Raw genomic sequence first — 16,430 nt, forward strand, 5'->3', positions numbered from 1 at the left:
GTGATTTAAATACAATTCATGTTATATTTTTAGTTGTGAGTTGCTCTGGGTCCTGAATGGCACTGTAGGCTAGAATTTTGAGGGATTCAAGGAGATGCAGCTGAGCAGGCCTTATGTGAAAATCCAACTCTTGTGTCAGTCTTCCTCCCCTCAAGCCTATATACCCTTTTTAAAAAGATTACTTTCTTCTGACTTTACTAGTTTTCTTAAGTAAAAAATTGGTAAGTAAAAAGTATATCTCCATCCTACTTGATATTACTAGCAAACTTCTCAAGTGAAATTCCTCCTAATCATTCTTATTAAATGTTATTTCTTTTCAATTTTTTTTCTACAATGGAAAGAATCCACAAATGTCCAAATCCACAGTTTTCTGGGTTTCTACCAGATATTGCAGAAAAAGAACAAACCAGAAGATTTTCCATCATACGCTCTCAAGGTTCGACATCCTCACCAATTCTCTACATTCACAAAAACAAAAGACTCATTGTGTCAAATAGCTCTCCTGCTACATTCTTACATCGCTCCTTATGTTCACTTCTAAAAACATTTTTAGGTGGAGAACCTCCAGGTACTTAGGTCACAGGAACTGCTCCACTCCCTACTCCTATTACCCTGTGATCTAGCAAAGAATCGCTTCTGACCAGCCTGCTCACCTCAGTGACCAGAACGTGAAATACCTAGGAATGCAGAACCTGAATATGTAATGGCAAAGAGAACTTCACCTGGAATCAGGTAACCTGTATTCTCAGGTTAATCAGTGACCACCTGGGGCCACATGACCATCCAGGGCAACTCAAACAGGTAATGCAGTTACAGAATTGCACTGGTCTGATCTTAACACCACAAGACGTATGGAATGCGTGTTCAGAGTAAATGTGCAGTGTTTGATATGAGCTGAATGCAACTACCATCCTGATGAGAAAAGACTCACAAGATAATATCTCTCTACCATAAGTATCATCATAATGGACATAGACTCTTTGTACCTGTTTGTCAGTTACCTGTAATTTGCAAAAGCTGTTGTGATGCTCTTTCTGTATGTCAGCATAATATGTACTGAACCCAAATACTGTCAATAAAACAACGCTGACCCTAAAGATAGGTGACATTTGGTTCCAATGCCTGGGAGCTTACTACAGAGTAGGGAAGACGAGATTTCCTTATATACACAAAAATGTAGGTACAACTGTTTGTGAAACCTTTCAGGATACAAGATGAGATGTGAAGAGAGAAGGAGATGATCTCATTAGTAATTGTGTATACAGAGATGAACAAATTTGGAAAATCTTAATAGTCTTGAAGGATGTCATCTCCAAATAGTTATATTCTGAGACAATGTAGGTTAGGACTTCCAAATAAATATTTCTAAGACAATTCAACACATAATTAAGGTTCTTATGAAATACTTGTTGAATCAACCCACAGAAGAAAATTTCTGAACTTTCAAATTACTTTCTTCATTAATTAGCTTTATCTACTATAACAAAATTTCTGACACAGCTACTCATGAAATAAACTGGTTAAATTAGCTTACAGATTTGACCGAAAGGCAATACTTCACAGCCCAGGCTCTGGTTCAGGCCCTTGGATGGGTAATGGAAGTGGGCCTGAAATAAGGGTCATATCTCCAGCTAGGAAGGAGAAAGCTGGTGGGGCCATGCTTGCTTCTTTATGAAGACTCTATCACAGGAAATCTAGGGGCTGCATGAGAACTACATCAACAAAAGAGCCTCCAATGACCTAAAGAATATTACTATGTCCCACCTCTCAAATAGTCCACAAAATCTCCCCCTACTGCCACTTTTGAATCAAAGAAACAATCATATGAATTCACAAGAGAACAAAACCAAACCAAATCTAAACCATAGCATTTCTCCAATGACCCCCAAGATTTATGTCCACTTTAGATTCTAATTCAAATTGCACTTTTAAACTTAATTTTCAAATATGTTCCAATTAGTTGTACATGACAGTAGAAAGCACCTTTACATTTTGATAGACCATACATAAATGGAGTGTAATCTCTCATTTTTCAGTTTATACATATTGTAGGATCACATCAGTCATGTAGTCATACATGTTCATGAGGTAATAATGTCTGTTTCACTCTGCTATTGTCACTTCACCTGTACCCTTTCCCCTCCCTTCACGCCTCACTACTTAATATAAAGTAACTATTCTTTCCTACCCTTACCACCTTATAGTGATTTAGCATTCACATATCAGAGAAAACATTCAGCCTTTGGTGTTTTTGATTTGGCTTATTTCAATTAGCATAATATTTTCTATCTTCATCTGCTAAGAAATTATATATAACCTACTACAAATATAACATGAAAAACAAAAAGGGAAGCCATGTGAGTTAAGAAATAAATTTGGAATGTCTACACTAGAGGAAAAGTTTAAAACAACAAATTTCATGAAGTACAGGGAGGGAAAAAAAGGCATGTTTTATGTGCTGAACACTTCATATTTGTAAGAGATGTCAGTTGATTAATCTCTTTATGCTGACACATTAAAAATAGAAATATGTTTGCTACTCAGAGGTAATAATGAGAAAAATAAGAATGGAGTATAGAACTCCCATCTTTTTATTCTGTCATTTGGAAAAACTGTGTAGAAATAAATTCATTAATGATGAGGTAAAAAATTTTAAAAATGGGGTCAGTGCAACATGAGCCTTTAATGAATCAATGATATACTTTGTTATCTAGTAATTAAACTTAGTATGAATGCACACTTTGCTTACATTGTTACCTAGGATCATAAGTGGCAAAGCACAGAGAAAAGCAACCACTTACAGGTAGGTGGAGTGAACAGGATGGAAGGGAGAGGCCAATATGTGAGCGGAATGGACACAGAAACACCTTCCTTAAAATGAGCCCTCAAATGACTGTGTTCTCTAACGTGCTCCTAATCCAAGGGCTTAAAATCACAGGGACCATTTAGAATCTTAAAAGCCTCAATTGGTCACTGGATTTATATACAGCTTCCATAGACGTCTCTCCACTTGGAGAATGAAGAATTATGTGGTGGGGTTACTCCATCTCAGAAAACCTCTCTTCTAACAGCACAGCTCAGCTCTCACCTCTGCAGAGAATGGAAGAAAGGTAAGAACTGTCAGAACCTGTTAGGTACAGGTTTTGCTCCGAGTTAACATTCCTGTGTTTCTACCACAGAGTGCTACATGGAATGGGTCATGGTGCTTCTTTCAGGAAAAGTCAGGAGACAGAATCATACTTCTGAAGACTGGGTGCCTGAAGTTCCTGATTTGAGAGTTTAATGAGATTTTTTCCCTTCTGATTTAGCTCTCATTCTCCCCTTTTCCAACCATTCATATTTGGTGTCATGGATAGATGTCTGCCTTTTATAAAAATTTGTTTAAAAAGTATAGCCACATGGAGGTATTGTTTACTAGACAAAGATGCTATAAAATGGGTTTCATTGCTTTCTTTTGCTTTTCAAAAATACTTTCCTTTTGTATTTCATAATGTTCTAACAAGAAATAGATGGTTCATATTAGAATGATTGAGGAATACACCAGGAGGGATTATTTTCAAAGATGTAAAGGATTAAGGGAACATGCATGCCAAGGTATTCTAAGAAAAGCAAGGGTCGAGCACTGTTTCCATACCTAGACTGTAAGGGACAAAGGAGGGAGCACTAACCAGGGACAGAGCCTAGCCTGGGTGTAGCTGTATTACTAAAGAGGACCAGGCAGGAGGAGGAGCAGTGCCACTGCCAACACACTGCCTGCAGGAGACAGTTAGGAGATTGAAAACTCAAATTTCCCTCCTCCCATCCTCTGCTGTCCTGTCTGTATCACCAGGTAGCTCAGTTCACCCAGAAACAAGAAGGAAAAGGATGCCATTGTTGGGGTGCTAAGAAGCCACCAGTTTGGAAACTCTATCAAGGCAGAGGAGAAGGATGGAATAAAAACTGTCAGGACAATGAAACTGTCCCTCACTGCTCCTTCTATCTTCCTACTCTCTGGGGCTTTTTTCAACCTAATATCATTGAATCCATTGCCATTTTATCTCCACTGAAATGTTTTTCCTATTTACATATTCTTTCTCTTGCATTGATTTTATGGAATAATCACCTACATTCATAAAGAAATGGCTTTAAAGTGGAATATAATTTTAAAAGAAAAAACCTTCATTCTTGTTTAAAATGAAAGTATCTCTTGAACTGAACCACTAATGACCTTAACAGGATATGTGTTAGACATGTACTGTAAGCTCCAGAGCATCAGACTCAATTCTTTGATAGTGCTGCTTTCCAGGCCTCTAAGGGTCCCATCATCCTGTGGCCCTAAATGACTCCAAACATATCAGAATGAATGCCAGGGAGAAAATAGAGAAGAAAATGCAGGCTAGGCTCCTTCTATTAGTCCTATAACTCAGGAGTTGGTTACATCACTCTGCTCACTACCTTTGGTCAATGCCTAGTCATGTGGTGATATCAGCATTAAGACAGGAAGGTAATTGGGATCCTTGAGACCTAAAATTCAGAAAATCACTATGATGGAAGACAAATGGTGTTATTGAAGAACTTAAAAGACTTTAGTAGTTGTGACATGTGTTGATGATGTCTCAGATTCTGTGGTTCTATAAAGATTCTTTGGAAGCTCTGAAAACAAAACAAGGCAAGATGGGGCAGAGAACAGTGGCAAAGCTTCAGATAGGGCTCCAGGAGACGGGGCTGGAGTTGGACCTGCTCTTGAAGATGTGATTTTGGAAAATTCCTTTGTTTGAGCCTCAGTTTATTTTTGTTTTAGGTAAGGTGTTATAATAGATACCTGCAAAGATATCTATTGGGGTATAGTAGTGAATAAAGCAAACAAAATATGACTTGAAAGTGGAAGGTCCTTACAGAGCTTCATATTTGATTCCACAGTCACCATACTCAGATGAAAGAAATATGGAAACTGCATTCATTCAGGACACCAGCACTTCCATTTTCCCTCCTGTTTCCTGTGCAAATCAACCAATGCTGATGGAACTTAGCTATCTAAGAAAGCTTATGACAGATGTGTTCACTTCAGATCCTCTATGCAGGTCCAGAGTAGGATGTTCCCTCTCTCCCCTTAGAGATCTACTTCCCCTGTGTGTTCTCTGGATTCCAAGGTCATAGCTAGTTTGTGAGACAGCAAAGGGCTTCTGGATTCTCATATCTGCTCCTGATTTATACCCATAACCCTTTTGTGCCTTCTTTGATTGGCTTCTCTTCCTCTCTGTTTCTGAACTTTGCTTCTAGATTTCATTTTATTTGTCATTTCACTGCCATCTGAGATATAACTTGGAATTTACTACTCTGTACCTTTCTCGTCCACATATGATCAACACAGAGTGGTTTAGGGCCAAAGTTCTGATAAAACTGTAGAACTTGGGGTGTTGAAATGCATACTGTGTGACACCAGGGGTTATCAAGTGATCCTGCTTGTGCTCCAATTCCATCCTCTGTAAAAATTGCACAGATAGAAATTCTTATCTCATAGACTTTTTGGAAGAACCAAAGTGAAATTATGTGGCAACATTGAAATTAACTCCTTTTAATTGTTAAGAGTTGGTTCTTTTACCTGTTTGAAATCTGCTTGAACAACTCTATGCATCAAGCCATGCCCTCTATTAATTTCACTAAATATATTCTGCTCACCCAAAAACATTCATCGAAAAGAAAAATGCTACTAAGGATCACCTTAGAGGGAATGGAGTAGGCTAATATTGTATGAACCACTTAGTACTCTGTAGAAAGACCCCTTTTTCAAGTACCTCTTTCCAGGGACACTCGTACCCCATCCTCGTTCACACCCTCCTCTTCTATACTGCTAAGTCTTTCAGTCAAGACACATATCTGACCCCCACACTGTTCACCAAATGCCTATATGTGATAAACAAAGCCGTCTAGAATCCACATTGTAAAGGCACATGAGTAGTCAACAGCAGTTATTTTGTCACACATAATTAATTCTAAAAACACCCAGGACTGCTCACATTGAGGATTATGGTGAATGGCATTTTCTTCATCTCATTATGTGTGTGTGTTAAGTTTTTCATTATATTTTAATTTCACTTTTCATTTAACCCACATCATCTAGCACTGTAAGGCTTCTAGTTCATATATTCATTCATTAAGTAGATATTGAGGTCATGTGGGCGACACAGAGTTCAGCACTGGGGATTACAAGTGAACTTGTCTTCAATGTCTGACACACTGAGCTATTTCTCTACGGAGTCATTTTCAGTCCTGTTTTAGCAAAAGCTCACATTACCCTCATGGCCATAAAGCCAGGTCTCCTTTTGCCTCCCTGAATGAAACCCTCTTTGTGATAGGAATATTATAATCACCTCTTGGTCTGCCTCAATTCCTACACCTGTGAAAAAACTGACCCAGGATAGACTAATGCTGGTCCCCTCTGATTGGGGGTGTTCAGATTATAGCATATTTCTTTGTCACTTAGCTCAGGGAGAGAGCTCAGGGTGTTCAGGAATCCCTATCTGTTAATAAGTTACTTCACCTATGTTTCCCTATTCCTTGAAATGGATATAGTAATCTCATAGGAGGGTGATCCTGATCACATGAGCTATTGCCCCTAGTGCTCAAGTCTTCTTTGTGTTCCCAGGGGTCACAATGAAGATATTAAGAACCTGGATCCAACCATCTCAGCCTGGAGAACAGAAGCCACACCAACCAATGAAAGCTATGAGAACTTTTCTCCAGTTGGTGACATGAATAATATGATTCTACGAGTGTTGGCTTTCATCATTTCCCTGTTTGGGCTGGCAGGAAATGCATCTGTGCTCTGGTCCTTGGGTTGTCGTATGCACAGAAATGCCTTTTACACCTACATCCTAAACCTGGCTGCTGCTGACTTCCTCCTTCTCTGCCTCTATATTGCTGATTGCCTGATGGATTTCATTGAAAGCATCCTTCACATGCACATCGTTACCTATGGCATCATACGAATTGGGGCAATCATTTCCTACATTGCAGGCCTGAGCACACTCAGTGCTATTAGCACTGAGCGCTGCCTATCAGTCCTGTGGCCCATTTGGTACCACTGCCATCGCCCAAGACACACATCAGCTATCTTGTGTGCCCTGTTCTGGGCCTTGTCCATGCTTCTGAGCATCCTGGACAAGGTCTATTTTTTTCATGTCAAAAAAACTGAAGATCATTATAAAAAAGTTGATTTTGCTATATTGGCATGGCTGGTTTTTTTATTTGTGGTTCTCTTAGGCTCCAGTCTGACCTTGCTGGGTAGGATGCTCTGTGGATCCAGGCGAAAACCTCTGACCAGGCTGTATGTTACCATCCTGCTCACGGCATTAGTCTTCTTCTTTTGTGGTTTGCCCTTTGGAATCTGTTTGTTCCTGGTAATCAGAATTCAGAAATATATTCCCCGAGACAGTTTCCCTTTTCTGGTTTCACTTGTTTTGTCCTCCGTTAACAGCTCTGCCAACCCCATCATTTACTTCTTCGTTGGCTCCTTTAGGCAGCGTTTACGGGGGAAGAACCTCAAGCTGGTGCTTGAGCGGGCTCTGCAGGACACTCCTGAGAAGGAGGAATGTGAAAGCAACTTTTCTCAGGGAACCCTGGAGATGTCAAGCAGCAGAGTGGAGCAGGGGTGAAGAGCCTCTGCTCTGGTCCATCAAATGTGCCTTCAAGAGGCAACAGTGCCCAGCCCCACTTGACAGTTTGCTCTCCTCTCAGCCTCGGGCCCCTGAAGTACTTCCATGCCTTCCAATGGGTTTATGTTAATCTGGATTTTCTTCTTTTTCTTATGGAAACCAATCTTAAGTAAGAATAACTCAATCAATTTTTGCTATTTCAATAAATGTCTCATCATATTTCATCTAAATCTTTTTCATTAATGTTTTTCTTTGACATGTTTACTCCAAGGGAAAAAGGATACTGGTACAAAATTATATACCTCTTATTTTTTAATATTTTCTACCTGAAGTTATAGAAAATAATGATCTCTTATTTGTCTCTATGCTATGAGCACTTAGTCTTGAGTTATGTGTTAGGACATTGATGCAGATAGAAAGATTGGTTCTGAATGAGAGAGTTCTTTTACAGTAAAATAGTGTTCCCTGTGGTATGAAGGTAGAGTCTCCACCTGCATAAGGACAACCCAGGAAATGAAGTTTATGAAAAGTCTTCTTGTAGTATTTGTCCATAGCATGATGACAAGTTGGCCTTGGGTTTTAGCAGTTAAAACCATGACCTTTGCTCCTGAGAACTGACATGTGGTTATTTGGCTGTTTTCTGTACCAGTACACAGCCTAGAAACATGTACCATAACTGAAATCATGGCATGTGTAGGGCTAGAGATCCCAAGAATGCAAGACTATAGATTGCACAAGACATGGAGTTAGGACAAGTTGAGTCTCAAGCTGATCCTATGATTAAATTGGGTGATATGCGCACCCCAAGCAATCCAAGCGGGTACTAAGTTTATTGAATTGCCAAATCTGAATCTTATGCCACTTGTGAACTGGAATATGTTTTTCAGAATAAGACAGGAACAATTGACTCACTATGGACATGGTCTAAATGGAACAGCATTGTGAGACAGGCCACCTCAGAAGCTGTGAACATTCAACTATTAACTTTTGAGGACTGGCATGTTTCACTTAGCATGATAGTGTCCAGATCTATCCCTTTACTGGTAAAGGCCATAAAGTCAATTTTCCTTATGACTGAGTAATATTCCACTGTGCATATGTACTATAATTTCTTGATCCATTCACCTTTTAAGGAGCACCTGGGTTGGCTCCAAAATTTGACTGTTGTGAATTGTGCTGTTATATACATTGATGTTGCTGCATCACTGTAGTACCTTGATTTAAATCACTTTGATATATACTGAGAAGTGAGATAGCTGGGTCATGTGGTGGTCCATTACTATTTTTTGAGGAATCTCCATACTGATATGAGGAAAATATTCCAAATAATAGGTTGGGAGGGGATAGGAGAAAGATCACTGGAGTAGACAAAGGGAACTGAAGGGAAAGGAGGATGAATGGGATTGGAAAAGACAGTGAAATTAATCTTACCTAACATTTCTATGAACATATATGAATATACCATAATGAGTATACACCCACAAGACACTAATTTTTATAAAACTATAACCAAAGAGTAGAAAGATCAGAAGAGAAGAGGGAAAGGAACAGGAGGAGGAAGAAGGGAGGGAAAGGGGAAGTAAGGGGAGTGAATTAGAACAAATTATATTTCATGGTTTTATAATAATGTCAAAATGAATCCTATTTTCATGGATAACCTAAAAGAACCAACTAAAAACGGCTCACGTCTCAACCCCATGGCTATAATCACAGTAAGTATGTATTCTTCAACTTGTGATGGGTATCTGAACTCAGGATAGAGGGTGGTATATACTGGGAATCAATATCACTCATACACCAAAACTCACCTAAAAACAGTGTATTTTATTTATTTATTTTTTTTGCTCTTCTTCGGGAGTTTAGCACAGAATTTAAAAGAAGTAATCTCCTTAGAGATCTGATGTTATTGGCTTTATCATGCCAATATGCAAACACAGACTCGAATAAGTTTGCAAGAAGATTTCACAAGTAAGTGTGTGTGTGGTGGCCGGTAGACAAGGAATTCTTGAAATATTTGGAATTTGAACTGATAGTTCTACCATTACCTGGCATGAGCCTCTGCCACCTTTTCAGTCACATCAATACTTGAGTTTGACAATGAAAAATAAATAGGATTTGGAGGGATGGAAATGGGAGTAGTGGTGATTCATAGTGATAATGAAGGAAGAAAACATATATAGATCACCATAAAGAAAAGTGGAATTAAATGCAGTCTGCCTGGATTTATCTATCAATAATTACCTTGAATATGAATGAATTACATTCCCAAATACAGAGAGTGATGTATAGGATTTTAAAACCTCTGTCTTTATATTTGGGAATGTAATTCATTTAAAATGAAGCGAGACCCTACTATATACTGCCTATAAGAGGTTTGCTTCTCTCAAAATGGCACCCATAGATTTAAAGTGAAAACAAAGTCTGGGATATAGCTGTTTTAAAGCATTTTCCCAGCATGCATAAGGCCCTAGATTCAATGCCCAGATTCCAAAGATGTTTAAAAGAAGAAAAATGATATTTTATATCACTATAAACCAAATTAAATCAGGGATGGAGACATAAAGAGATAGATAAATTGACAGATAGAAATATAGATGATAGATAGTAAGATACATAGATAGATAGAAAGATGATTGACCAAATGAACTAAGCTTTAGGTCAAACATAAAAAGAGACAAAGAATTCACCATGTAATAAAAATGAGGTCAATTAATTAAGAGTATATAATGATTATGAATATATATGCACATGACAGTGGAGCCCATAAATAGACAATGAAAATATTAAAGGATCTATAGGATCAACTACATTGCAATATAATAATAGTGGGAGATTTCAGTATGCCACTTTTAGTAATGGACACCTCATCTAAACAGAAAACTGATAAAGAAACACTGAACTTGAAAAACACTTTAGACCAAATGAACCTAACAATAGATGAACAATACAATAGAGAATCCTTTATCCAACTGAAAGACCAACCACATTCCCCTCAGGTGCACACAGAACATCTGCCAGGAATGATCATAAGTAGGAAACAGAACAAATATTGATAAATGTAAGCATTTTGATGGCATATAATGTTTCTGACAACAAAAGTATAAAATAAGAATAGAAAAAAGAAGTTGACAAAGAGGAAAGCATAAGGAAAAGCAAGAAGAGAGATAAGGAAGGAATGAGGGAAGGGAGGGAGGGAGGGATGAAGGGAGGGAGGAAGAAAGGAGAAAAGAAAGAAATATATATGGATCACCATAAAAATGCAATAAAATGGGGTATATCTAGACTTAAATATCAATAACAACCTTATATAATTGAATTAAATTCTCACATAGACACAGTGTGACTTACAGGATTTTAAAAAATCATCAAGAAGAATTTTGTAAAGTTCACAAATGCATGAAAATCAAACATACTCCTGATCCACAAATGTGTCAATAAAGAAATAAAAGAAAAATTGTTAAGAATATTGAGAAAGAAGAAAATGAGCACAACATACCAAAACATGTGGAGTGCAGTAAAGGGTGAATATGATTACACAGGATGCTGCACACAAAGTTAGATGCTGGGAATATAAGCACTGTTTCTGTCTTCACTGGCCTGCACGCTGAGCCATTTCATGGTCACTAGGCCCAGTCATGCTCACATCTGAGTCATCATGAACACACTTTCCTTTCTGGTGGAACTGAAAATTGGTGTAAGAACTCTGGAAAGCACTATGGAAATTCCTCAGTAATCTTGGAATAGAACCACCATTTGGTCCAGTTATCTCACTCCTTAGCATATACCCAAAGGATTTAACATCAGCCTACTACAGTGATACAGCCACATCAATGTTTATAGCAGTTTAATTCACAATAGCTAAGCTATGGAACCAGCATAGATATTCTTCAACAGACAAATAGGTAAAGATAATGTGGTGCATATACACAATGAGTATTACTGGGCCATAAAGAAGAATGAAATTATGGCATTTGTTCAAAAATGTTTGGAACTGGAGACTATCATGCTAAATAAAATAAGCCAATCCTCAAAAAACCAAAGGCCAAATGTTCTATCTGATACAGTGATGTTAATACACAATAAGGGGAGGGAGAAAAATAGAAGTTCATTGGATTAGACAATAAAGAGAATGGAGGGGAAATGAGAATAGGAAAGACAGTAAAACAAATTGGAGATTACTTCCTGATGCACATATATGAATACATGACCAATGAAACTGCACATCATGTACAACCACAAGAATGGGATCCTAATTAGAATAAGTTATACTCCATGTAGGTATAATATGTAACAATAATGCACTCTAGTATCATATATAGCTACAACAAACACTTTTTTTCTAGGCCCTAAAATAAGTTCTTTCATTTTTCTCAGATGGAATTTATCTTAGTTAACATGATCACTTACATATCCTTCTGAATTCCTGCATTTGAAAGAAAATATTTGAATGCTTCTCACACTGAGTGGAGTTTGGGATCCTTACGCAGTATGTTGAGTGGGGATGTTGGGACGATACAATTTTCTATGTAATAGAGCATCTACTCTGCAGTGCACAATCCAAGTTTTAGATGAGAATGGAAATGGGTTTCTATTCAGATATCAGGTCTGGCCTTCTCATATTTTTTATCATCCTCATATTTATATCCAGGAAGTCTGATATCTGGCTTCTGATTTTTTGAATGCAGTGGGTCAAATATGTTTATGTGTGATTTGCTTGGGGGCAGATTGGCCTTGCTGCCTAGAATTTTGGGTGGATTCAGCAAAAGCAGCTGTGCAGACCTTTTTCAGCAATTCTCCTCTTACACTGGTCTTCTTCCCCCAAAGCCTGTTCACCATCTTCAACAAGGTTGTTCTCTTCCAAGTTTTCTAGTTTTCTTGAGTGAAAACACTGAATGGAAAGTACAATATCTCCATCCTTCCTGACATTACCAGTAAACTTCTCAAGTTAACTTCCTCCTAATCTGTCTTATTAAATGTAATCTCTTTTCAATTTTTTTATTTCAATGGAAAGAATTTCTGTTCAAATTCACAATTGTCTGGTTTTCTACCTTATGTGACAGAAAAAAGAAGATATCAGATGTTTGCCATTAAACATCCTCAGGAGTCAACATCCTCAGCAATTCTCTAAATTCATGAATCCAAAATACTCATTATTTCAAATTTTATAATAGCCCTCCTGCTACACTCTGACATCAAAGCAAAATGCACCTTCTAAAATCATTTTGAGAAGAAGAATCTCCAGGTACTTAGGCCCTAGGCATTGTTCTACCCCATACTCCCACTACCCTGTGATCCAGCAAAGAATCCCTTTCCTCCAGCCAGCACATCTCAGCAACCAGAAGTCTTGAAATACCTAGGGAAGCAGAACCTGAGTGCTGGATGGAGAAAGAACTTCACCTGGAGCCAGGTGATTCTCAAGCTGATTCATGACCCACCTGGGGGTCACATGCTCATCCAGGACAACTCAAGCAGGTAATGAAGTTATGAGATTGCTGTGGTCTGATCATATGTGAAGTGTGGAATCTGTGTTCAGAATAAAGATACAGTGTTTGGCTTTACCATAGACATGGGTTGAATGCAATGTTTTTCTAATGAAGAAAGACTCACAAGTTAGTATCTCTGTGCTATAAATATAATCACAAGCACAGAGACTCTCTGCACCTATTTGTGTCAGCTAAGTGGAAACTGAATAGGCTGATAGGATGCTCTTTCTATATGTCAGTATAATATGTACTGGTCACCAGTCTTGTCAATACCCCATTAATGGCCATAAAAATAGATGAGATTTGGTTATTGTGCCTGAACACTTATAAAACAGTATGGAAGAAGAAATTTCCTTATATACACAATGATTCAGAGCACACTTGGCTCTGAATCATTCCTATATACAAGATGATATGGGGAAGAGGGAGGGAGAAGATCTCAATAGCAAGTGTGTATATTGCGATGAATGGATCAGGAAAGTCTACTTAGAACTTAAACTGATGACCACAATTTACCAAATATACCAACTTTTTGTGATAGGCATGTAAAGACAAACAGAATCTGGACAAAATAAAATGGGAGAGAGATAATTCATAGTGGTGTTTATTAGAAAGCTTATGGTTTTGGGGGAAATGTTGTAAGGATATATAAACGCATTTTTCCTTGTGCCTCTCCATATATTTGGTCATGGTAGAAAGATTACTCTGAAGAAACTGGTGTGGTGAAGCAAATATTTATTTCTGTCTTGGTCTCAAAGTGGTCAGAATTGGCATCGATTTGGAAAGATAGTTACGGTCAACTTCAAAATACTGATCAATCAGAGAAAGACATCCAGGTCAACTCAGAATAAGCAAAGAGGCAGCAACCTGCCCTCCTAAAACCTCTTCCCAGGGATTTGTACAATCCTACTGGGTCAGAAGACACTATTGAAAACAACAGAGAATTAGAACAAGGAGAAGATTGGAAGGGGAGGACCAATGAAGGGCGCAGTACCACTTTTATGGTACTTTTTGTCCTGCCCAAAGTCCTAGTTGAAAGCTAAAAAGATTGTCACCTTCAAAGTAAATTCAATGTATTTTTCGTCACATAAAAACTCAACACTAAACTTTTAAATAGCCTTGTTATGGATGGTGGCTTAAGACTTGATAGAGTTATCAGAAACCTCATATTTGAATTCTTCATGTCACCTGCTCCTCTTTTTCCATATGCTACCAATACTAACTTCTTTCGTTGGGTTGGTTGGTTTTTAGTAACAGGTCCCCCATATGATTAGAACATTCTGTATGCCAAGCTGCACCTCAGCTTAGAGAATCCTGACATTCAGAAAAAATTTGTTTTAACAACCTGTTACATGTATGGCAAAATAATGCTTATCAACAATATACCTTATCACCTTTTTGATGAGCACAATAAGAGAAGTGATGCAGAGTTGAGCCTATAGCTCTGTCTATAAAATTCATTTCCTTTTTTCAGTTTGCTATTGAAAAATTATAAAAATATTAATGTTTGCTTAATTATAGTGAAGAGTGTGTGAATGCTTTATGTTATTTTCTTCTGACCTAGGTATCTGGTTTACAAATTTCTCCCCATTGGACCCATTATCTTCATTGAGGTTGATTTCAATATCCTTGCTTTATTCAGTTTAACTAATCATTGAATTTTTTACTAATTCTTTCTGAATTAATTGCAAATTAATAAATGTTACAGGGATAGTGGCTGTAGCTCAGTAGCAGAGTGCTTGTCCAGCACTGGGTTTGACTTTAGCGCCACATAAAAACCAAATAGAATAAAAAAATAAACAAATATAAGAAAGGCATTCTGTCCATCTACAACTACAAAATTTTAAAAAGGAAAAAACTGTTACAAAATTACTAGAAAAAGTTCATACATACCAATGACCCAGAATATACTAGTGATAATGTTTTAAATTAATATAGTATATTTTCAAAATCAAAAAGTTAGTATTAGTAAAATCAAATTACGAACACTACATATCTCACTTAAGTTTAATCACTTTTTACATGCACTCATTTTTAAGAAGGGCATGTGTTTGTGTGAAAAATCTATGAAGCATCATCACATGTATGGATTCACGTAACCATCACCACATTCACATTATGGGCCTACTTCACCTAGAAAAATCCTGTTGGGCTTCCCCTTAATATTCATACTCACTTTATCTCACTTGAAAAACCCAGGGCAACTACTGGTCTGTTCTCCATATCTATAATTGTAATTTCATATTTTCTATATAAATGGAATAATAGATTTTCTAATTTCTGAGCTTGTGTTTTTTCTCTTAGCATATCATCCTTAATAGCCATCCAAGTGATAGCATATAAGAATAGTTTGTTGAAAATATTTTCACTTAAAGAGTAGCACTTGGGGCTGTGGATATAGCTCAGTTGGTGGAGTGCTTGCACTGCATGCACAAGGCCCTGAATTCAATTCCCAGCACCACAAAAAAAAAAAAAAAAAAAAAAAAAAAAAAAGAGTAGGACTTGATTATATGGATGTATTAAGTTTGTTACACAAGTCACAATTGAAACAACAATTGGTTTTTTCAAAGCTTGGTTATTATAAATAAAGATTATATAAACATTTGCACAAAAGAGTTTTAAGTGAATGCCACCTTCCATTCTCTGTGATATATGCTAGAGGCAAAATATCAGGTAGAATTAAAAAGTGCACATTTAATTGTTTTTCAGAAAAAGTAGAAGACTACCTAAGTAGATGTTAAAGTTTAGATATGAGCTGTCCCCCAATTGTTGATGTGCAAGACAATGTAAGAAGGTTCAGATGTGAAATGATTAGGTTATGAGAGCTATAACCTAATTAGTAGTTAGTACACTGACATGGATTAACTAGTTGGTAACTATAAGCAGGCAGGGTGTATCTGGAGGAAGTAGGTCACTGGGGGGTGTGACTTGGGCTTTCTACTTTATACCTGCTGAGTGCAGCCCTATCTCTTTCCTGGTTGCCACATTATGAGCCGATTTCTTCTATAATGTCTTTCTGCCATGATGCTCTGCCTCATCCCAGGTAATCTGAAATATCAAGTCAGCTGAACATGGACTGCACCTCTGTAACTGTGAGTCAAAATTAACCTTCCTCCTCTAAGTTGTTCTTGTCAGGTCTTTGGGTCACACTGATGCCAAAGCTGGCTAATACAAAAACTGGTACTTAGAATGGGGTTGTTGCTGTTATTAACCTGACAATTTGATTCAGAAGCTATTGGAACCTTCATAGACATTGTGGAAGAAATTTTTTGAGAAGTTTAGAGATGCAAGATGAAAAAGAAGTTCATAAGCA

General features: G+C 37.5%; 2 protein-coding genes across 2 annotated transcripts in view; both read left to right on the forward strand.

Annotated features, from left to right (window-relative positions):
* Window positions 1-775: 775 nt before the first annotated feature.
* Window positions 776-7,634, forward strand: LOC306639831 (mas-related G-protein coupled receptor member X1-like; the record flags this gene model as incomplete). Its single annotated transcript, XM_079103538.1, has 2 exons — window positions 776-801; window positions 6,626-7,634. The coding sequence occupies 2 exons, from the start codon at window positions 776-778 to the stop codon at window positions 7,632-7,634; spliced, it is 1,035 nt and encodes a 344-aa protein (XP_078959664.1).
* A 1,925-nt stretch (window positions 7,635-9,559) lies between these two features.
* LOC306639832 (mas-related G-protein coupled receptor member X2-like) overlaps window positions 9,560-16,430 on the forward strand; it is a gene marked incomplete at both ends in the record, with an annotated part of 33,268 nt that continues 26,397 nt past the window's right edge. Inside the window, one exon of the mRNA XM_079103539.1 lies at window positions 9,560-9,602. Within this exon, the coding sequence (XP_078959665.1) occupies window positions 9,560-9,602 (43 nt within the window). The remainder of the gene's footprint in view (window positions 9,603-16,430) is intronic.

The sequence above is a fragment of the Sciurus vulgaris genome (assembly GCF_902686455.1).
Source record: "Sciurus vulgaris genome assembly, chromosome: 11".
Lineage (NCBI taxonomy): Eukaryota > Metazoa > Chordata > Mammalia > Rodentia > Sciuridae > Sciurus > Sciurus vulgaris.